General features: G+C 36.9%; 1 protein-coding gene across 22 annotated transcripts in view; it reads left to right on the top strand.

The window, feature by feature from the left end:
- CADPS2 (calcium dependent secretion activator 2) overlaps positions 1–23,657 on the top strand; it is a 549,410-nt gene that overhangs the window by 518,282 nt on the left and 7,471 nt on the right. For 20 of the 22 annotated variants that reach the window (XM_082399988.1, XM_082399986.1, XM_082399984.1 and 17 more), the window contains one exon: positions 5,898–6,005. In XM_082399988.1, coding sequence (XP_082256114.1) covers positions 5,898–6,005 — 108 coding nt within the window. Of the gene's footprint in view, positions 1–5,897; positions 6,006–6,790; positions 8,586–23,657 lie in introns of those variants that run through there. The other 2 variants (XM_082399999.1, XM_082399987.1) reach the window with 2 other exon arrangements.

Below are 23,657 nucleotides of genomic sequence, written 5' to 3'. Positions count from 1 at the left end.
GCTTTTTACTGACTGTGCTTACAGGGAGCAGACAGAAGTATCCAGGGTAAGAACTCTGGAGTCATAGAACCTTCTCCCTTAGAATGTGGGACTGAGCGAAATTACATACTTAAAACACATATGTTACGTGCTCCAAGTCTGAAAGATATTTTTCAAATGGATGTGGATGCCATTATCTTTCATTCAGAATTTTCTGCATCCTAATTTGGAGTCAAAATGCATAACAGTGTAAATTAATGGAATTTTGAATAGTGCTACATTTAACAAAGGGAAAGGTGACTGTGGCCACTGCCTTGCAATAATAGTTGGGAGTTTTTCTAAAGAACAATGAGAATTTTTTTTTGTTCACTGTTTTAAAACAATGATAAACCATTGTTAGATAAACCATTATTAGAAAATCTTGAAATTTTTATATTCTTGTGACTTTTTCATTGTTTAAATTTCTTCCCCCCTTTCCCCTTTTTATGAATTAGTCCTCTTCCTGGACTTATATAATACTTAAGTTAGAATAAATCTAATTTGAAGTCTTTAGTTCTGTTCATTAACTTTTGCTTTTCTATGTGGATACAATATAAATATTCTACTTTGTAGGAAATTTAGTAAATAAATAGGTATATAAGGTATATATTTTTTACAACATAATCATCATAGCTGTACTCAAAACCTTCTTCTATCTTAAATACTTGAGAACTTATGTCTTACTTAAACTGCTCCAAATGCTTTTGAGCTTAATTTTAAGAACATTTTCACTCAGATAAAAAATATAGAAATTGCTGCATAAATGCCAAAATAATGAGGAATATATTAAACAATAAAAGAAAAAATATGTTGTTGGTAACAGTACCTGGAAAGTTGTGTGTTTGTAGAATTTTGTCCTGTGTTCCCTGATGATCAATCATAGACTGTTCCTGAATCTGAAACGCCAGAGTTGAAATTAGTACTGTTCCTATCACAATTTCAGATTGAAGAGACATACTAGTGTTTTAAATCTTACAAGATCCATTTTTTTCAAATGGTAATAATGACCAGGTGCAGGTATTTCATTTACGAAGCATGCAGATTGTCATAAATAATGATATCACAGTTCCACTCCTGATTGTTTCTTCAAAGCAAGATTTTCTAGGTTATGAGAAGTGTGCTTTCAAATTAAGTCAATTAAACTGTAGCTTCTATTAATCTTTGAGACTGGAATAGTATATTTAAAAATTTGTCTCCTTGTTAAATAGACACCATGACAGTGTTTGCATAGTGTATTGTTAACCTCCTGTGGAAGGTTAAACGGCTTCTTCTGTATCTAAATCTGTAGCTGTGAAAAATGTCTGCAGCATTGCACCCACCCACCCATGAATGGGGAAAGTGAAGACTTGCACCTGTGGGATTAGGTGTAGCAGCAGGAAGTAAGAGCATTTGCAGCGTATAATTAACAGGGAATTTTTTTCTTTTTTTTTTTAAACGGCATTTTCATCTCACTGGGTTAACCAGTGATTAGCGCTCGAAAAAAATTTGCTGGAGTCTGCATCCTTACTTAAACTCATTCCCTCGCTGGTGTATTCTATTATGCAGCCAAAGTCAGAGGAACTCACCTTACCATACTCCATTCTCATCCATATTTATTGATTTCTTTATGCTCATGGGGGAATGTTTTTAGATATTTGTATCCTTTTACTATAACTTCGTTAGCCAAATTCTGTTCTTTTCTGAATCGAATTAGAAGTAATCCAGGAAGCCTTATTTTGATATAGAGATTACTACCCTAAGAAACAAGATGGAGAAGTTAGTGCTTTGGTGAACTGAGGATCTCAAAGTTGTTTTTTTTTTTAACATCTGTATTGGAGTATAACTGCTTCACAATGGTGTGTTAGTTTCTGCTGTATAACAAAGTGAATCAGCTATACGTATACATATATCCCCATATCCCCTCCCTCTCGTGTCTCCCTCCCACCCTCCCTATCCCACCCCTCTAGGTGGTCACAAAGCATCGAGCTGATCTCCCTATGCTATGTGGCTGCTTCCCACTAGCTACCTGTTTTACATTTGGTAGTGTATATATGTCCATGCCACTCTCTCACTTCGTCCCAGCTTCCCCTTCCCCCCACCCCATGTCCTCAATCCCATTCTCTACGTCTGCATGATCTCAAAGTTTTAAATGGGAGAATGGGGCTTCCCTGGTGGCGCAGTGGTTGAGAATCTGCCTGCCAATGCAGGGGACACGGGTTCGATCCCTGGCCCAGGAAGATCCCACATGCCACGGAGCAACTGGGCCCGTGAGCCACAATTACTGAGCCTGCGCGTCTGGAGCCTGTGCTCTGCAACAAGAGAGGCCGCGATGGTGAGAGGCCCGCGCACCGCGATGAGGAGTGGTCCCCACTTGCCAAGACTAGAGAAAGCCCTCGCACAGAAACGAAGACCCAGCACAGCCATAAATAAATAAATAAAAGAACGTGAATTTCTTAAAAAAAAAAAAGACCTGGGACCATGTCTCAAAACAATAATTAAAAAAAAAAAAAAATGGGAGAATGAAGAACAACATTTCCTCTCTCTTAGTGGTATTCAATATATAATGTGCTCGCTATGTGGTTTTTAATTGTTATTTTCTCGTTCATTAAGAAAACTGTAATTACAAATATAGAAAAGATTTCTAAATGTAGCTCTCCAGAACAAAATATCCTTGATAAAAATTCACCCAGATCTATACAGTTGTTGAAGTTTAACAGGCTGCTCCTCTGATAAGGTTGGAGACACCCACTTGCACCAGAATGTGTAGCAATATTCTACCTGGAGATGCCGTCACATGCATGCTTTTCATTTACACACCAGCAAACAAAAACTTAACTGAGTGTGTTCAGTTTTTTGCTTTTTTAACTAAATTTTATTTCCTAATAAGATAACATGTAATAATGGAATGAGATGCAGTGACTTCCAAAATATGTAGATTTTACTGCCATAAAACAGTCTTTGCACAAAGGAGCACTGAACCAGCGATAATGTCTTCTATCCAAACACATTTGTACTGTAAGTAGAAACTGTTTAAAAGGAAAATTACATCTTTTTCAGCAATTTATCAGAGATAATTACCCTTCATACACCAAAGGAAGGATAAAGTGTTTTAAAGAACTATAGTTCTAATTGGTAAATGTCACCAGCTGTTGCAGTTATTCTTACTTGTGTATATTCTTTTAATGATTATAGTCTCATGCCACAAGCTACATGAAAATATATTCACTAGGTGTGAAATTCCCGTATGTCACAGTTTCAAGAATATGTAAACAGCTCAAAGATAAAGGAAGAAATAATGCTAATGAGGAATGTAAGAATTGTAGGTTTTGTTTTCTAGGCAAGTGGATCTTAATTTGCCAAAGGGGAGAAAATGTAATTTCAAAAAGAAAAAAACAAAAAAAGACAACACTTAATTTGTTGAAATAAACTTTTAATTGAGCTTTACTTCACACCCTCAACCAGGGTTGTGATTTTCTTAGAGAGCCATAGAACTGTCTCAGCTTACAGATTTCAGTATTATATCCTTTGGGTCTGCCAAAGGGAATAGCACTGAGTTTTCTTTTAGGCTTAAACTGTAAAGTATTTGTTAGTTTTAGATGGCAAAAGATAAATTCTTCCTGGACAGTGTTTCATGATGTCTAATGTTATCTTAAAAGTGATCAAGGAAACGGAAAAAAAATTACCTTCGGGTCTGTGGCAAGTGTTTAAAGCCATCATTCTCCATTTCTCCTGGCTGTAACTCAGTTTCCAGTGAGTCTGATGGGTCAAGTGATTGATTAGTTTAAACTTCTAAGCATACTCTTCTTTTGAAAGGCAGAAATAAAAATGGGGTAGCTGTGGGGAAAAATGGTGGAGGAGGCAAGCCTCTCATGTGTTGATTCTTAACTCTCAGTTCCTCTGGGCGGTGCCCAGCTGCCTTGGTATTATATATGTCACAGCATTTTGTTTCTAGGCACCTGACTGAAACTCAGATGTGGAGCTGACTTGTTATCATGTATAGAAAGTCGTTCTCCTGTCATTTTCATTCTGCGGCAGTATCCTTTCTGAATGTTCTCACTTTCAGTGTCTTGACAAATTTGAGAGGCACGGAGAGAAATCCTTATCTCATGGGCTAGTTGTCTTCAACTGTTAATAGTAGTTAGTAATCTTGTACAAATTACCCTGCCTTTTCACTGGAAAAACTTACGTATAACACCCCTCGCCCCCAAAAAAGAAAATAACCTAGGCTTCTCTTGAGTATCCTTGTAATTATTTAAACTTTCAATCATTGCTTATGAGAATTATGTAGAAAAATAGTGAAGGCATGAATTTGGTAAGTTGTCTCCATTAAGTTTGGAATATATTTCCTACATTGTGTATGGATGCTCTGGAAGGAAAGATCAGTGAAGACATTTATATAAATAGTTGTTTCGGATTATAGCTAGTCACGAATTTTGTTATATCAAGGTTATGTTTGAAAGGATCCTTCAGTCCATGTGGTATAAATTTCCCTTTAGGCTAAATATAAGAGATAAATATATAAGAACTTTCTGTGATTTTCATTGCCCAGAAATGACTTTGTTACCAAAAAATCAAATTAATTTTTATTAATGAGATATGCCCAATGTCTATACTGTGCACTTGTTAAGAGATGGGCAGTTTTATCATTGTATCAATACATAAAATATAATCCCCTCCCGAAAAAAGAAGTGATAAGAACTTTGTCCTTCATTTAAGGAAAAGGCACTACTACTGTCCTAGCATCTCTCAGATGTATATCTTGTCTTTCCTGCAGTAGTAATAGTTAAATGATTCATATCCTCTTTCACCTGGTTTCCTTACATTATTTACTTTTACAAAGAATCCATTGATGGAGTTTATAAGTGCATCCTATAGATACGAAATTATGCATGACTGGCATTGACTTATTCGGGCATCAGTTCTACCATTTCATCGTTATTGTTGTCCTATTCTAATTAAATGAATTACTCAGTACAGACTATGAATCAACCCCAGGTATAGAGTATACAGATCATCTACTCCAGCTATGTGAAACTAAAAGGAGAACTAAAGATAAATTTAGAAAGAAAACTCTTTAGGAGCCATTCAGGTTTTTGTCCCTCCCTGGTGCTGATTCTGTAGACTCTGTAGCAAGGAGGAATTCTATTAACTGCCTTATCTTGTCTAATATTAGAAGACACCAAATGTTGAGTAACTTTGGAAAGTTATCTAATCCACACCTTTGGCTCTTCATAGGAGACTAGTTCATCAATATTCTTATTGCATTTCTAAAATAATATAAATCCTTGAGGTAGTACTGATAAATATGGATGAGTAGAAGCAATGGATAACCCACAAAATTTTGATTTGCATTTCACTTTGTAATGCATTAAATGTTTTTTATTCAATATCTTCCTAATAAGAAAATTTATTTTTTATTCCTTGACCACCCGTAGTAGTTGAGGAAGGCAAACCAAGGAAAGCTAACATTTTAAAAAATATATATGGATAAACCAGCCAGAAATGATGAAAAGGAAATTGAACTTACAATTAGGAAATGATTATTGCATGTGGGAATTTTTTTGAAAAATGTATTCATTTATACTGCTTGGCATATTGACCTAGCAAGGTAGCCATTTAAAAAAAAAAAAGAGTATCTACTAGCTTACAACCACATATTTCTAATCATCTTAATAATGATGAGTAACTACGACCTCAAGTTATAGACCTCAATAATAAACTTTTATTTACTTTAATTATGGAATTTGAAGGTGTCCATTGTTGATTTGATCTTAAGCATATTTTTCTACTGTAACTTTTGAAATGACAGAAGGAATGATTCTCTAGGATGGTGATTAAATAACATTCTCACAATCAAGGCCTGATATTGTTTTATTCCCTGTGCTTTTTCCTCACAACAGAAACCAGGAATGGATCTGGCAGACACCTATATTATGTTTGTTCGGCAAAACCAGGATATTCTTCGAGAAAAGGTCAATGAGGAAATGTATATAGAGAAGTTGTTTGATGTAAGTAACTACCCTTGCAAATCATGCTGGCTTTGTAGATGTACTGTGAAGGAAAAAGTTACACTTTGATGGTATGTCTGCAAAGCAGACTCTCTTTTTTTATTTCTTTTTCTTCTACGCAGCTAATATAGTTGATCATTTTATTTCTTCGACTGCTGACAGAAGCCTTAACTGGCTTTTTTCTATACTTGAAAACTGTCACTATTAGAGTAAGAGTCTTAAAATCCTTTTAAGGTTAATTTTAGCAAGCAAGATGATATCCGGTTTACCGTTGTGTGTAGTTTACGTCACTTGCCTTTGCAGCAGTCCATAAACAGAATCAGACTGTAATGGATTTGGCCCCTACTATAAAAGTTTTTCTTAAGTCAATATAATATTCTTCATTTAAACAAAGAAATAAGCTGCAATAAAGGCAGATATCTGCCACTGTACTGTTAGTGTGCATTTTCATCTTGCTTTCCAGTACTGATGTTTGCTAACAGAATACTGCTGTGGTCTCATGAAGGTCTTCACTGAGGCATGGCAGCTCCTAGAACAGGGAGGTTGTGGTTTTAGATGCCCTGATCCGCAAGTTTCATTCACCGAGTACCTGTAAAAGAGACTAAGAGAGCAGTCCATTTCAACAACAATGTTGTCACTCATTTGTAATTATTCAGCAGTCAGTTCAAAGGAAATGGTACTTTGATTGTGACATAACTTTGCATAATTCACTACCAGTGCTGATTCTGAAATGTAATATTTGCTTTGAACTGTATTTATTTATGTACATCTTCTCTGCATTTTAGAAATACTTTTCTGGCAGTTTCATTTAATTATGCAAGTTACTGCAAATGTTTTCATAACAGCAATTCACGGGCTTCATGGTGACACTTCAGCTGTGGCAGTTACAGAAGGTCCTGCTACGTCATCATCTCCACCATGGTCTGTCATGTCAGTGTTTGCTGTTTGTCAGATTGGGTGGTCAAAATGAGCCTTATCTTTCATATTTTATGTTTCTAGCCTCTACCCAGGCTGTTTTACAATAAAAGTATCATCTGTTTTAATAAGCTAAGTGTTAATATGTGTGAAAAGAATGATTTCCTAAAAGCTTTGATGCCCTGCAGGGGTAGAAAAATTATCATCCATCCAGCTGGCTCCTTTACAAAATACTGAAACCATATTAGCAACTTCTGCTTCCACTTGGTATTGCTCTGAATTTACAAGCATATGTTTCACTTCCAAATTCTCTTTTACTTTTTTTGCTTATGTGGTAATTTTCAAAAATGTTGAACAGAAAAGAAAAGTTGAGTTGATGTTATTCCCATTATGTTTCTTCTTGGTATAGCTAAAGCACATCTTCTGTGGTGAAAAAATGGTAGAGTCATTCTGGAAATAGGCCATCGTGTGTATGTGTGTGTGTGTGTGTGTGTGTGTGTGTGTGTGTGTGTGTGTGTGTGTTTCTTAACATCTTCAATTTTTTGTCTGGGTGACCTATTTACTACAAAGCTTGCCATCCGATTGTAACAGAGTTAGAATTTCTTTTCTTTTCTTTTTTTATAAATTTATTTACTTATTTATTTATTTTTGTCTGCGTTGGGTCTTCGTTGCTGTGCACGGGCTTTCTCTAGTTGCGGTGACCTGGGGCTACTCTTCATTGCAGTGCGCAGGCTTCTCATTGCGGTGGCCTTTGTTGCGGAGCACGAGCTCTAGGCGCACGGGCTTCAGTAGTTGTTGCACGCGAGCTCAGTAGTTGTGGCTTGCGGGCTCTAGAGCGCAGGCTCAGTAGTTGTGGTGCACGGGCTTAGTTGCTCCGCGGCATGTGGGATCTTCCTGGACCAGGGCTCGAACCCGTGTCCCCTGCATTGGCAGGCGGATTCTTAACCACTGCACCACCAAGGAAGTCCCAGAATTTCTTTCTTCATAAAGATATTTCCTACTTAAACTTCCCTTCATTCACCAAACTTCTTTTGAAGACTTTTTGTATGGCAGCAATAACAAACGGAGCTAACTAAAGTGGATGCCAGGAGGCCAACATTAGAATGATGTGGTAGTTTGATTGTCCTGGTGATAGGTATATACTTTCAACGCCTAAGCATCAGACATGGCTGTGAGTTTGCTTCTAAAAGGAACCCTTGACAAGCAACCATTCTGTTCTGGTTGTGAAGGTTTTGTCATTCTGTGTATCCCCAGTAGAACATTGGACTTGTTATTTGTAAAATAGTTATAATGTCCTTAAACATTCTAATATTTTTAAGTTGCACATTTTTATTACTGTAATTAAAAATAAAAAGTAAACTGTAATTCTATTGATATGTCACCAAGAATAACATATGAAGGGGTACCGAGAGCCCCTAATTAGCCAAGACTGAATTTGCCTCAATTACAGTTAATAAATGAGAGGTTATCAAGTATGTGTTGAAAGGTAAAGTAGAATGTGTATCTTAAGCAACAGATCATTACTGAGAGACGTTATATAATTATTGGAAATCCACTTGGCTGGAGCTTAAAATAATATTGTTAGGTGTCAGAAACAGTTGAAAGTAATGACCCTATAAATCCTGTTAGCAACCTTAGTCTATTACAGATAAAAGACTGAACAGTTTTTTTTTTTTTTTTTATAAATTTATTTATTTTATTTATATATTTTTGGCTGTATTGGGTCTCCGTTGCTGCGCGCGGGCTTTTTCTAGTTGTGGCGAGAGGGGGCTACTCTTCGTTGCGGTGCGCGGGCTTCTCATTGCGGTGGCTTCTCTCGTTGTGGAGCACGGGCTCTAGGCACACGAGCTTCAGTAGTTGTTGCACGCGGGCTCAGTAGTTGTGGCTCGTGGGCTCTAGAGCGCAGTCTCAGGAGTTGTGGCGCACGGGCTTAGTTGCTCTGCGGCATGTGGGATCTTCCCGGACCAGGGCTTGAACCCGTGTCCCCTGCATTGGCAGGCGGATTCTTAACCACTGCGCCACCAGGGAAGCCCTGAACAGTTTTATTCAGGCATCATGACAAACTTTTGCTCTTCCAGTTCGCTTCCTCAATAAGTAAGGAAATGGAGCCTCCCACCTTCAGATGCAGAAGAAAATGTGTACACACACACTCACACGCCTGCGTGCAGACGCGTGCACACTCACTGCAGTGAGTCAATACTTAGTGGTTTTAACCCACCCAGACGAGAGTACAGGGCCTGCAGTTTCTGGTCATGAATTATGAGAGCTTAACTCCTTACAAAAGATATGCTTTTTATCCAGATGAAGTTCGCTTCGTTCTAGAACACATAGCAGTATTTCCATATGAAACAATTATTCTGCAAAACACCCATCCTGCCACCAACACCAACACTTTAAAAAAGAGCGCATGTGTTTTACTAAAGAATTTTTTCCCGCATGATGCCTCACGCGTGAAAAAGACTGCTGAAAATTCTGTGAAACTGGCCCTGAGAGTAGTAATTAATTACTTGTGGTGTTCCTGGCCTCAGAAACTTTTTGATCAATTATGCATCTTACTAGTTCCTGATGTTTGTGGCTAAATACCTTAGGGTTCTGTTTAAATAATTGTACCAGGGACTAAGGTCAAAAAAATGACCAATGCCCTGGATTTGCGTCCATTGTTTTGGGGATGCACCTGCAAAGGAGAATGGTACCTCCTACCGTTGTCCATGTGCAGCACCCCACCCAGCCATACACCATGACTCTGCTTCCTGAGCATTCTTCACTGCTATGATGATTGTTCTAGCCCCTATGGAAGTTTTTTTATTTCTTCAGTGTGTTAAAGAGGGGGATGACTGAAATCTGTATTATCTGAAAGACCATAGGTAGGATAATCTTAGACGTTTACATCAAATCTTGAAATATTAAAACTAAAAGTATCATTTGAAGATCAAAACAGTTAATATTAGGATAAATATCAAGACATTCTGCTTTACTCCATAAGTGGTTAAACTTATAAAACACTTTCTGCTTAAAACAGAAATAATTTCAAAAAAGTGTAAGTAAATGATGGCCAATCCCCTGTTTAATGGAAGGTACTAAGTTTGATTAAGGTACATCCCTAATCTTTTCAAAGTGTCAAAATAATTATAATAGCCTTACCTGTCACCGCTACTATTCTCAGGGCACCTCCATGTACCAGGAAATGTGCTAGATACTTGACCTATATCATTTCCAACCTTCTGGGTAGATGCCATCACCCCCATGTCAGCCTTATTTTCAGGTTAAGGAATCTCGCACCCAGAGACAATAAAGGACTTGTTAAGTGCTAAATCGGACTTTGAAATTGTGTCTCTCTAGTTTCAAAGTCCACGTTACGTCTACCATACTTCAGACTTACAAAATTTGAAGTGGTAAAACAGTGTTTGTAGGAAGAGGACTAGACCAGGAATCCAGAAACCTCAGTTCCAGCCACTGTTCTGCCATTAACTGGATGAGTGAGCTTCAAGAAGTTATGTCACCTGTTTGAGACTCAGTATAGGTAGTACATATAAACTGAAGAAGCTAGTCTAGAACTCCAGATGGTTTCTGAAATCCCTTCCAGATTATAAACCAACAAATTAAATTAGTTTTAATTTTAGCAGTGGCGCCAAAAGTTACTGGGTTGGTTGCATGCGGAGTCTTGCACCCCGGAGTAGCAATCAATTCTTAAGTTTTTTTGTGGTGGCCAGGTGAAAGCAATAAGCAGTAGCAATTACAGTAGATAAGTAGAAAATAGATTCTATATAAAGACTGTCATTTGACATTCTGTACAGCTACCACCATGGTTCTGAACCCTACATTTAGAAAAATGGTTGGAACTCATATATTCTGTATTCATGTTAAGTCTTTCTGAGTGACCAGAATATCTTAAGCAGAGGCTGTCTTTGCCTATCAAGTGGTCATTGGTGGTACACAAGCTGTTTAAAATCTATATGTTAATATAAATAGTCCCTGCGTTGCACAACATATTCTTGTAGCTTATATTGTACAACATGGGGAATATAGCCAATATTTTATAACTATAAGTGGAGTATAACCTTTAAATATTGTGAATCACTATATTGTATATCTGTAACTTATATAATATTGTATAGCAACTATACTTAAATTTAAAAAAAGAAAAAATTATACACACTTATTACCATTATGTTTTGAATTTAGCCAAAGGAAAAAAATATACATGTTAAATCTACTTTTTCAATTAAAAAAAAAATGTGTCTTATCTGGGTAAGAGAAATCTAAAGGAAGTTCTGTAGCAGAAGAGAATATGGATTCACCAAAAGAAGGTGTTCTGCTTTGCAGGCCATCTCCCTTACCCCAGTGTATAAAACATCATTGTCAGTAGCTGTTTAAAAAATTTTATCAAATCAAAACCATCTACAACTTGTCTGATCCCAATATAAAAGCATGGCAATGATTTTCTAATTCTTAAGTTCCATTTTTAATGCCTACTATGATGTTTCTTCCCACGCTCTCAAGTTTCAGCAAACACAGTGAGAGCCCCAAGTGCCCATGGGTCAGGAGAGAGGCTGGGCAACTTCCCTGAGAGCTTTGGATCTCTGGGTCGGAAAGTGGTGTTGTTTCAGAAATCAAAACTGACACCACGGTAATCGCCACGAGAGCATCCTCTGTGGTCACTTCCTAATGTCCAAGAATATTACAGTGCTGAGGCCCGTAGGGGTCGACTGAAGTGCATCCTGCTGTCCAGGAGAGACACTCAACCTACCTACCTCTCTAAACCTTTGTGCATTTATAGGGCATTGCCCGTCTTGTGTCCCTTTGAAACAATTTCGATTTAGCTCTCGTGTTGCTGAAGACACATCAGGGTGCAGTATTTAATTGGTAAATCATGCAGATTAAACATTCTCTTGTGTTATAAACTGATTAAATATCTAATTGTTGAGGAGTTTCATCTCAATGAGATTTTTTTTAAATCGTGTTGTGATGTCTTCTAAAATTAAAAGTAATTCTTTAAATGGTAATTAATCAGTGATATTCATCTGAATAGTGTTTTATGAAGGATTAATTTCTTAGGACTTTCCTTGAAAAGAATTCTTTTCAGTAAAGAAACTCTAAATTAAACATTTTAAGTAAAATCGACCTAAACTATGTCAGTGAGTTCAGTAGCCATTTTAAGATATGGTAAGAAAAAAAAACGAAACTATTGCAAGTGAATATGCTTTTCAAAATAAAACTAATTTTGCACTTCTATGCTCTTGTTTGTCTCTGGACTCCCAAATAAGAAAAAGGGGGGAAATGCTCAGAATTTTTGAGTTTACCGTTTCACACCAATGCCCAAATTTTTGATTTGAGAATTTATTCATCCTCAGTAAGATTGACACTACTATTCTTAACTTATTTAAAAATTAAATTTACCATGTTGGTTTCCCAAGAATACATGACATCAATAGGACATGGGTAAGAATGGCTGCTAGATAGTAGGATATATTTAGAACTGACAATCTGCTTTTTCAGTCATATTCCTTGGATGAATTTCTTTGTGTATGTCATCAACCTCATTATTAGAAATGCAGTCTGGAACCCGTTAAGATCCGTTAAGAAGACTTCTTTGCCTTCTTGCATTTCTTATCATTCCATGATATTATAGATATATTCTCTTATATGTGAATGTCAATTTAAAAATAGCACTTTTCCTCTTTTCAATGATCTTTCACTTTCAAATGACGAGCAAGTTGTTATATACCTGCCTAAATTAGTATAGATTCCCGTTACAGAGTATTTTCTTTTTGGTTTTGTCCCTATGTAAAAAGAAGTCAAATATAAAGCATTAACTTTGGCACATTATGCCCAATCATGATTTCCCTATCAACACTCAAAATTAAATGTTACCATCACTCTCATGTCATTCCATTATTTTCCTTTTCCATCACTAGAAAAGATGGATGATAGAAGCTCAGTGATGTACTTGAGACTATTTGAGATCATTTATTTCTACCCACTGTTAGATCGTGTACCCTGGGCCACACCGTGCACTAAAGGTAGATAAGAAGTTTAACTATCTGTTTCTTACTTGTGTTATAGGACCAGCATCTCACATCTCCTACATTTGAACAATGTCTTATTTAGCTGCTTTAACACATTGTTTTCCAGGTGGTGTTTTTTATTTTCATTATGTATATTCCTGCTTTGTTTTACCCACAGTATTCGGACTCCCATTGAAGTTGTTTGACGTCTTTTAAGACAGTTGTAGTCAGACTTGTTCTGTATATGGTCATGTCTGCCTTAATAAATGCCATACAGAGCTTGCTCCTTAGCTGTTTTCTTTTTTCCCCCTCAAAGTTTGTATCTCTTCAAAACCTCTGCTCTCAAATTACAGCTGTCTCGTTCATTTTGGTTAATAATCCTTATTTTCATGTTATCATTTGTAGGTGTAAGGATTTATGAAAGGATCTACTTTTGATGTATGGTGTGTGCCAAAATACCTTTGGCAAGTCCAGGCACGGCTCTGCGGCCAAAGGCCCTCATTTGAATCTAAGCTGTTGGTGAATTAAGACCTGAGAAACTTGAGATATGCATGCCTAATTGCCTAAAAGAAACTCAACAAGAAAATGTATTGTAGCTTGTTGATCTTATTTCTTTAATAATTCAAAAGGATCTTCCAGAAATATGTGGACTTCTTCCTTAGATTCTTGAAATGTGATCACCGGACGCAATTGTCATTTGGCACTTGCCCAGAAATACACGTCTTTGCGTGAGGCACCTGGACATATGTGGCAGGTCTGGTAGAATCAGCTAATTAACAACACAGGCTTAAACAGGCACCTCATCTGGCAGTGCAGTTAGTTGCCTGATGGTGCTCAGCGGGACCGGGTAGTGCTTTTTATTTTTCTATCCTAATGGTCTGCTGCCCACCTAATTTTGCCTTATTGTCAGTCACTACTTACCGCAGCTTGGGGCCCTCCCAGGAGGCTAAATTATTATCAAAGGATTAGGGAGATGTAGCCTTGCAGCTCTGACATTTCTGATTACTTGTCTACGCCCGAACACTAATTAGCTGTGACTAATTAAGAAAAATGTTCCTGCCATAGAAAACCATTTAAAAGAACTGAGAAGTAGAAAAGCAGTTCAAAAGCTGAGCAGTGCTCAGATTTGCTGATGCTCTTTAGATTTCCACCAGAGCCTTAACTCACCTTTAATTGTGCTCAGAATTTTAAAAAAAACAAAAAAAAAAAACTCACGTGTGAACTGATCTGAGGGTTTTGTTTGAATAGGAAAAAAAAAAAATTGTGGTTGATCACCTAAAATCTCTTAGCAATGGTAAAACTCTCTCTGATGAATGGAAAATGTCAAAACTTGCATTTTCATCGAGAAATTTTTCTTAACACCGAACGCATAAATATGCATTTGCTTTCATTCACCCAAGCCGGTAACAGTGACTTAATAGTCATGGAAGAAATTAGAATATTCTCCCTCCTGATTTTATCAAAGAGAGTTGAAATAATTACAAGCAACATGTTGAGCATTTCAAAAGTTATTTAGTATTGATTTCATGCTGCCTTCACATGTAATAGGGTCTGAAAACTCTGACTTCTCCACACAGAGCCTGGCTTTTCCTCGGTGGTTTGCATGCTTGCACTGACTGCATCTGGCAACCAGTGACTTATGAATGAAAATACCCAGGACTCCCCTGAGACCAGCATCTCTTTCAGTTGACCAGTGTGATGTTTTCATGGAAATGATAGCTACCGTTCTTCTCTTCAAACCTAACTTCATGAGCAAATGACACATGGCTTTAAAGCATTTTCTGTGGTAGCCTTTTGAACTCCTCCTCCGTCAGACACTCCCTCTGCAACCTTTCCATCCAGCCCCATCTACGTGGTCAGTGCCATTCACAAGTGGGCACAGCAGTGGCAGCCAGATTGCCACTATTGACTACGTCCAACCAAAAAAAAAAAAAAAAAAAAAAAAAAATCCATGTAAGGAAACGACTATTGTAGTAAACCAACATCATTGTGGCAAAACCATGTGTTTATTGAATGCATTGAAAGGAATCTCTATAAAAGAACAATTTTCACAGGTACTTATAAATACCTAAACTCCAGAGAGCCCTCAATTTCTTGATCGCAGCCCAGCCCTAATTAAGAGACCATCTAAATTTTGCTCTCTTAATATGGGCAAAATGTTTTGTTTGAAATGAAGCAAGTTCTAACCCCTATGTCACCAAAATTCTTCATGCTGTTTTTTAAACCCATTTCCCTTTTTCCTCTCAGTGGAGAACAAAAAGCAGGTAGCCAGCATCTCTAGGGAATAATCCTTCCTATATATAAAGACTGTTATTAAGGCGCCTGTCATACTTGTCTACTCCAGGATAAATAATCCCTATTTGCTAAACTTCTCTTCATAGGCCCCTTTTCTAGCCCTTTAATCATCTTTGTGGCTGTCCTTTGAAACTTCTCAAAATGTTCTCGGTCATGCTTAGGGTTTAGAGTCAGGAATAGGATGCAGTATTTGAATGTGGCTGAACAAGATTTTTTTCAAGGCATATTCCTATTTATGCATTCTCATGGATAACTTTCCCATACTTTTGCTTTACTGATCCTTATAAATTTGGTCCCATATACTCCCCATATTTCTTGTTGACTTTCCTCTTACTTACTGCCTATATTATACAGATAAAAATGTATATGTTTATTGATGTAGGATGGTCATTCATTTGATGTTTTGGATGCATAAGATCTAGAAAACAAATCCAATTCATCCTTCAAATAGGATGTGCAAGGAATGGTGGTGAATGTTGGGATTAAAAGGTTAGGCATTGGGACTTCCCTGATGGTCCAGTGGTTAAGACTCTGCACTTCCACTGCAGGGGGCACTGGTTCAATCCCTAGTTGGGAAACTAAGATCCCACATGCTGTGCAGCCAAAAAAAGAAAAAAAAAGATTAGGCATTAGTTTTCTCCCACATAGTTGGGTATCTCTGTCACAATGACTCGGTAGGATTTTAATTAAAATAGGAAATCAAAACCCCTCTTATTATTTATTCATACAACCAGTATTTATTTTCTAGAGGCCACACACTGCTAGAGGTTGAGAACACAATGTTAGATAAGATACACCAAGTTCCTGCCCTAAGGGAGCTTACATTCTTACGGCCAAGTGGGTCTTCTGAAAAAGTTGTTAATTTCTACATTAAAATGTTTCATATTTTCATCTATTGAATAGACATTAATAGATTTTTTCCAAATGCATGTACTATGGAGAATTAAAATTTAGTACCCTTTCAAAATAGAGGATAGTGATTATCTAAATATGACGTTTATTTATTTCTCTCTGTTGCAAGTGGATGATTGGAAACTTGCCAGAATGTAGGGCCAATGCAAGGGTTGTACCTAGCTCTAGTGCCTGCAATATCAAATGCCGTGACAGTACAACAAGGGCACGCTCTCCCCCTCTACCCTTCATGGGTTCTTTGCTCAAAAGCCAGGCTTATACCAGCTCCCAGGAGAGCTCTCATGTTGCCTCAGACTCAAGTCAATAGTGCCACACCAATGATGTTTCTCCCTTTTTTTTTTTAACACCTCTCACAAAACCAACAAGCATTGAAAGCACCCAGGACATGTCACTTCTTGGCGTAAATGCACAGGCAGCGCTGCCAGCCCTACACCAGAGATGCCCCACAGCCTCAGATACCCCCCAGGAATAGCTACCAACACCCCTGAGCATATGCTGGAGGGGCAGCTCACTGCATGCGTGACAGACTCTTGAGGGCCAATCCAGGAGCTGAGCACATCAACCTCTGAGCACATAATGTTATCATATCTTTGTGTATAAGAGTATATATGTGGACACTCACATATGTACATAGACATGGGGGTTTGTTAGTTTACAGTACTTTCTCCTTTACTTAATTCATCACTTAAAACGAAGTTAGACTGTCACATTTTCAGTTCTATGTTAAATTTCTTTAGCCAGATGCAGTTGTTTACTTTTTGATGTTGTCTACAACTTTAGCATGCATTAAATTATTTTGCTATTAATGAAACATGTAATTCAAGTCAACAGTTCCTCTGGCTCTGATATTCTTTTATCTTTTTCCTGTTGAAAAGCTGCCCTGCCACTATTATATACGTAACAGTTTATATTTCCAAATATTTAAAAGCATTCAGTCCTTCAACAAATATGTAATGCATGTCATGTGCCAGACATTCTGCTAAGGGCTGAAGATATCAATAAAAAGACTTGGTTTCTGCCTTATGGATACTCACAGCCTGGTGAGGCAGACATAGGGCACATTGTGCAGTATTTTTATAGACACCTGTACAGAGTTCTAGGAGCAGGAAGTACAGGAGCATCTAAGTCTACCTGGTAAGAGATAGTGTTGGCTTCATAGCAGAAATGATAGTTGAACTGAGTCTTAAAGGTCAACGTGAATCTGGCCAATGAAACGTACATGGGAATAAAAGTCCAGACAGAGGGATTGGCATGCCCAAAAACCATAGATATAGAGAAACCCAACATCTAGCAGATCAGCAGGTCATTCAGGTCCTGTGGGAGTGCACCATGAGTCAGAGACCGGAAGGTAGCTATTTATCCCACTACTTACAACACTCTGGAAAAGGGACTTCGGAATAATTGTTCCCTATTTTTTATGAGGAAACTGAAGCAGAAAGACTTGCTAACTATTAATTCTCAGACCTAGGTTTTATCTCAAACTTGTACCATTTAATAGTCTAATTTATTTTTATCCAGATCCTACATTATTGATTTAAATGCAATATCGACCAAACTTTTATATATAGTACTTAAGATGAGTCATTCAACCAGATGAACAGGTCATATGCCCAAATAAATCATTCATAGTCTATGTCTGCACCCCAAACTGGTGCACACACCATTATAACTGGGTTGACCACTGAGTTCAACCAAACCATTGATTAGTCAAAAGATTAGCCAAACCAGTATGCGTTCCATCATTTGTCAATAAGTAGGCGAAAGGGGGAACAACTGATGATCTGAAATTTTCACTTTGTAATCACTAATCTTTTTAGCACCAGGGAAAGAACCACAGAATAAATTTACAAAGGCACTTGCCTACTTGATGATAATGAATATGAAGAATAGTATTGATTTTAATATTCTTTGTCTAGTGTGAGAATAGGTAAGCTAGTTTAATAATATTACTTTCAGGATATTTTGGAAGGAAGGAAATTTGGGGTTAATGAAATAGTAGTGAGTGGAAAAGAGCTTTTGCAACCCCCAATTTGTGGAACTTACCCTGTTATGTAACTTATCCTATTTTATACCTGAAGAGGATTGAATGCATCTTGGAAGTGTCTTGGTTATTATATTCATGCATTTTTTAAAAGAAAAGCAATGGGGAAAAAAAAGTACTGAACTTCAAGAGCAGGAAAGATTTTTCAGCATTCAACAAGCATTTATTAGGTACCTACTATATGCCAAACCTCCCATGTTAGTACTTTTTACATTTTCCCTTTCTTAACAGACATCATGGTGCTCATGAACTCTCCTTTGCAGACTTCCTCATAGAGATAAGAAATGAAAATCTCCCTGAATGTGAGTTTATTGAATATGGAGGGAAAAAGGCATGAATCAAGTTATTCTTTGTTTTGTATTTTAAAAAAAGAAGATGAGGAAAACTGCACATATAGATCGAGTCCCCTCATGAATGAACTAAGGATCTTCTTTCCACATTGCTTTGTTTTGTTGCAGTGAAAAAAAAATTCTTCCCAGTATTCCTAAGCATTAGGGTGTATGGCACTTTAAAACAACTTAAGAAGGAAACACATGGGAAATGCATAGCACAAGAACCGTTTGGTTGGTTACCCTAACAGTGTGGTTCTTCCAAAAATTGATTACATTATGTAATTACATTATCAGGTGTACAAATACCTTTGGAAATGCAGATTACAGTAACTTGCAAGAAAATATGATGGACTTCTTTGAAACAACAAGCATCTCCTGTATTACTTCACAATCCTGTGTTATGATAACTATCAGGAACCACCAGGAATGGTAGAGTTGTTTTCTTAGTTGTTTGCTACAAGCATCAAACTACTCTTAAAAAATCAGAGACTTCATTGATGGAACAGACTGTTTCATAGAAGGAAATGGAATAACCTAGTCGTCATGAGCACGGACTCTGGAGCATAGATATAAGATGAATCTTAACCTTGCCACTTATATAAACTTAAGTAAATTGCTTAATCTAAACTCAGTTTTCTACCTACGTGAGCTCAGTTTCCATGCAAAATAGGAATAATAACCACTTCATCAAGGTTGTTTTAAGAATCAAATGAAAATTTAACTGATGCACTTGAACTTCCCATGGAGGATTTTTTTAAAACACCAGATGCCTTTATAATCAGAGTATTATTATTATATAATATATAATATAATATATTGTATATAACTGTTATAAAATCATAAGAATACTTCACAGTTCTTAATAAGTTTCATTTATTCCTCATTATACTTTATTGTTTCATTTTTATAATATGTCTGTACTTCATTTAAAGGCCAAAATGAATCAATTTAAAACAAAATAACAGGTAATAGAAACTTCTGGAATCCTAGACTTGAATATTTGGATGAAAAAAGCTATATTTAAGTAGCATTAAAAAAAAAACAATTTGGCTTTTCCCTTCTTTTAGGAGAATCACAAGCTATATTGCTTCTAATCATGCCCCTTCCTTTGACAGTCAAATCTAATCTCATAGTATTTCTGGAGAGCATAAAAATCTTATTTTAAAGCTAGTTCATATAATCTGTCCTTCATATCACAGATGAGAAAACTGAGGCATAGAGAAAGCAAGTGACAGGCTCAGTCAAGCAAATAGTCGCATCACAGGGGTCGGCACTGCGGCCCCTGCAGCTTCTGTGTCGATGTTATTCTCTGCTGTGTTCACGGCCAGCCCTCAGCCTCCATGTCCAGATGCAAGTCTCTGTTTCCCTCTTCCTGCGTGCCTCCGGGGCTAGCTGGTTGATAGATGTAGGTTGGGTTGAACACTTCCTGTATTCTTAACCTAATAGACTGGTTTCAGTTTTCCTTAAATATAGCCTTTAATCTTATTCCAAGCCAACACAAAATTCACACTTAAAACTTTCAAAATGCTTGTGTTTTGAGCGTCTGTTTTGTGGAACCAAATATAATCATTTCAGTGGGTTACCTTGAATAGAGGGTGGAAATGTTGGTATTATTATATCAAATGTACTGTTAATATAGATCTGCATTTTAATGCCTAGAAATGGGAAGTGACCACGAATTTAGTTATATTAAACAGATGTACTATTGACAAAAGGAACACTCCATGTATAAAGAAACATTTCTATTTACTTTTTAATGTACTGGTGAAACTGTAGGGCATTAACATTTCTAAATAATTTGTTGCCCTCTAAAGCCACGAAATGATCCTAAAGGATGCTCTATATTTATCAAGCTTTTCAAAACTATTATTCTTTTATCCAATTCAACTTAACATTTAAAAGGCACATATTTCCTAAGATGAGATTTTTCTAGATGGTATTTCATTTCAACACGGTGACTTGACTCTGGTAAAACTATCAGCTTCTCTTGAAATAAATGAAGAAATGCACACATACTGTGGAAACGTAGCCATTTCATATCTGGGGGCACTAAAAAGTGTTGGGTTTTTTTTTTTTGTTTTTTTTTTTCTCGTTGTTCACCCATTGAGATGAGCGTAGCTGGAGAAGAATGAAAATATATCAGCTAGTTGTACCAAGTTCATAATCAATAAAAAGCTGAACACTTAAGCAGAAAATATATCACAGATTTGTTCCCCAGCAAAGCAACTATTTTTACCTTGCCATCATCATCAGAAGCCACATTCTGACAGAAATCGTTTGCTTGAAGCAGCCACAATATATGAACCCTATGTGGTCCTGTGATTCAGATTTAGGAATATCAGCCCCAGAAGGTCTGAAAGACATTGTGCATTAGTATGTATTGAGACCTCATTCCAGGTGGCAAGCAGCTGGACTTTTTAAAAAATAAAACTTCCAAAATAAAGGCGAAGCGCCTGTTTCCAGGCAATGAGTGTTATATTTAACTGAATCCTCCTCAAAATGTTATAAATTAGGCAGCAAAGGGAGCCGTGCATATTTAATATATTTGTTTTGTATTTCCACTAGTCAACAGAATAATGAAATTCCTTAACTACTTCTCTTTAACTTGCATGAAGAAAGCACGGTATGTTGCTAAATCTCTTTTCACCAGCACTGCCGAGAAACAACTTTAATCCTTGTTAGAAAATTGCCGAGTCTGGGCCTGACAAAGAGCTCATGCTTGTTCCATTGTTAGTGCTCCCAGGCCCCGAGAGCAGAGCCCTTTACAGCTGCGTGGATCCCGCCCGGCTCAGCTGCACTATTTAGGAGAGGAGGTTTGTCAATTTCTATTGACAATGGAGAGAGTTTTTCAGGGCCTGTAGCAGTGCCGACACAGTTGGGGATCAATGCCAGCCATTCAGAATGCACCCTCTTTCATTGCTTTCGTTTGTTAATTCAAGACTAAAGGTCCACTGAGGGGGTTCAGGGTGTTTAAGAAAGCTGATGAACTGTTTAAGAAAGCTGATGAACTGCAAGCGTTTATAGCCCTGGTGTGGCAATTTCCATAGTCAGTGGCAACTCCTGGCACTGAGGGAGCTGTGTCCTTGTTGACCCTCTTGTTATTAAAAATGCACAAGTGCTGCGCTTCTCAATATTTCAACACTCTTTCATTGTCAATACCACCTTCTGAGCCCTTCAGCTTGTTGCTTGCTCTAAAGATCTTCTTAGATTGGGTTTGAAAACTTCACCTTAAACACTAGATTAGACTGATGTTCTGTTTTCCGTGCTCCTGTTGATTTGTTGAACCTTCCCAGGGCTGGAAAGCAAGTAGCAGCTTGATGGGGAGACGGGCTGCTAATATGATTTACCAGTCTACAGTCATGCACAATAAGTGTGAATAAATACAGGGGTCTCACAGAGTCAACCCTAGCCTTTCCTTTTCTTTTCTTTTTGCTTTAAAAGAGATATCTCAAGAAAATGAAGTGAGTAAGGCATGCCCTTACAGGAGTTGAATGAACCACAAAAAAGAAAAACATATATTTTGTTAAAGTGGTAGGCTGCTGGCATGGATTGATGGAGAGAAAAAGTGTAGAATATACACTAACTGCTTTATTCTTAAGTAGACCAAGCAGGGAATAAAACAGTAGTGCCATACCCACGATTTGAGTGCAAGCTCCAGCGCCCCTTCGTTGTCATCCCCTGAAAGGACAAGTGAATAGTCAAACAAGTTGCTTTATAAAATTAACTTTTCCAAAATGAAAGCACATTTTCTAACAGTCACAATTCACTGCACATTCACCCCTTTCACATTTTTTTTTCTTTGCTTTGGAGGGTGGTTTGGTTTGCTTTGGTTTGGTGGGGTGGGGGGAATGACGCTAACTTACCTTTGACTTTTTTCTCAAGATGAAAAAAATGGAATCTATGGTCCTCCACCCAGAAGAAGAACATATCCATTCCAGCACCAGAAATAGGAAAATGCTAGTGATTTCTGTTTGGTGGTTTTGTCTGTTTGGTGTGTGTGTGTGTGTGTGTGTGTGTGTGTGTGTGTGTGTGTGTGTGTCACCATATATAAGAAAGAAGCAGTCCTAGTAAGGTTTTTTGTTTGTTAGCTTATTCTTCATAGCAACATAAACTCTAAGCTAAGCTATTGATTTCTCTTCATCATTTGCTTGATTTTGCTGAAATTCTTCAAAATGCTTTGACTTTGGAACCAAAAAATATGCATGATTAGCAGATGGAATAATTTTTCTTATAGAATGTTCCTTGTAGAATAATTTGTTTGCCTTTAAAGTAAGATAATGATGAAGTAGCTTAAGCACTTTATTAACATTAGTTCTTTTTCTCTGTTTCTGTAGTTAACTTTAGATCATTTTATTCCCAAATTATTCTTCTTTAAAATTATAATTTTGGCATTGTGTTAAAGAAGTTATATTAATAATAAATTTCTGTGTTATGTTAGATGTCCTTTCAATTATCACTTAATCATAAGTATCACTCATATGTAATGGAAAAATGAAATTACATTAGTTTTAAATTACCTAAGGATTTTTTAAGAACGTAAGATGCATATGGAGTAATTTTAAGAAAGTATTTTCATTTACCTCAGATTCATGCAACTTCCCATATATATAGTAACTTTACAGTCTAACAGCCCGATTAACTTGTATGTTATAAACTTTGTACAATATATCGTATTTTGTCCCCCAAACTAAAAAAAAAATTATTCCTTGAAGAAGCACTATAATTTAAGAGTCATAACCATTATGACTACATTTTAGTTTTCAAGTTACTTGGAGGGTGGGCTGGGAGTGAGGGTGTTAATTCAGTATACTCATATTCAATATAACCAATACCTATGAGTGTTTACCTGCATTAAAATAGAACTCAAGTAGTTGAGGCTATAACTTGAAATAAGGAAGTATAGAATTTAAATATCAGATACTAATCTATTAAGATTTACTATGTCAGCTGAAGTACTGAATTTTTTAGCAGTTTATTTTTTAAGAATTTAGGAGTATCTCATTTTATAAAACTTATTTCTGATACTTTTACATGTCCTGAAAATTAGGAAAGTAATCATTAGGAAAAAGCAAAACTGAGTACATGAATAATATTTTTTTTAAACAACCATAGCCCATCTCACATTTTAAAAACTTGAATGTTCATTCATCCA

This window comes from Balaenoptera borealis (genome assembly GCF_965194805.1).
Source record: "Balaenoptera borealis genome assembly, chromosome: 7".
Taxonomy (NCBI): domain Eukaryota; kingdom Metazoa; phylum Chordata; class Mammalia; order Artiodactyla; family Balaenopteridae; genus Balaenoptera; species Balaenoptera borealis.
This window is presented reverse-complemented; position numbering and strand designations above follow the sequence as displayed.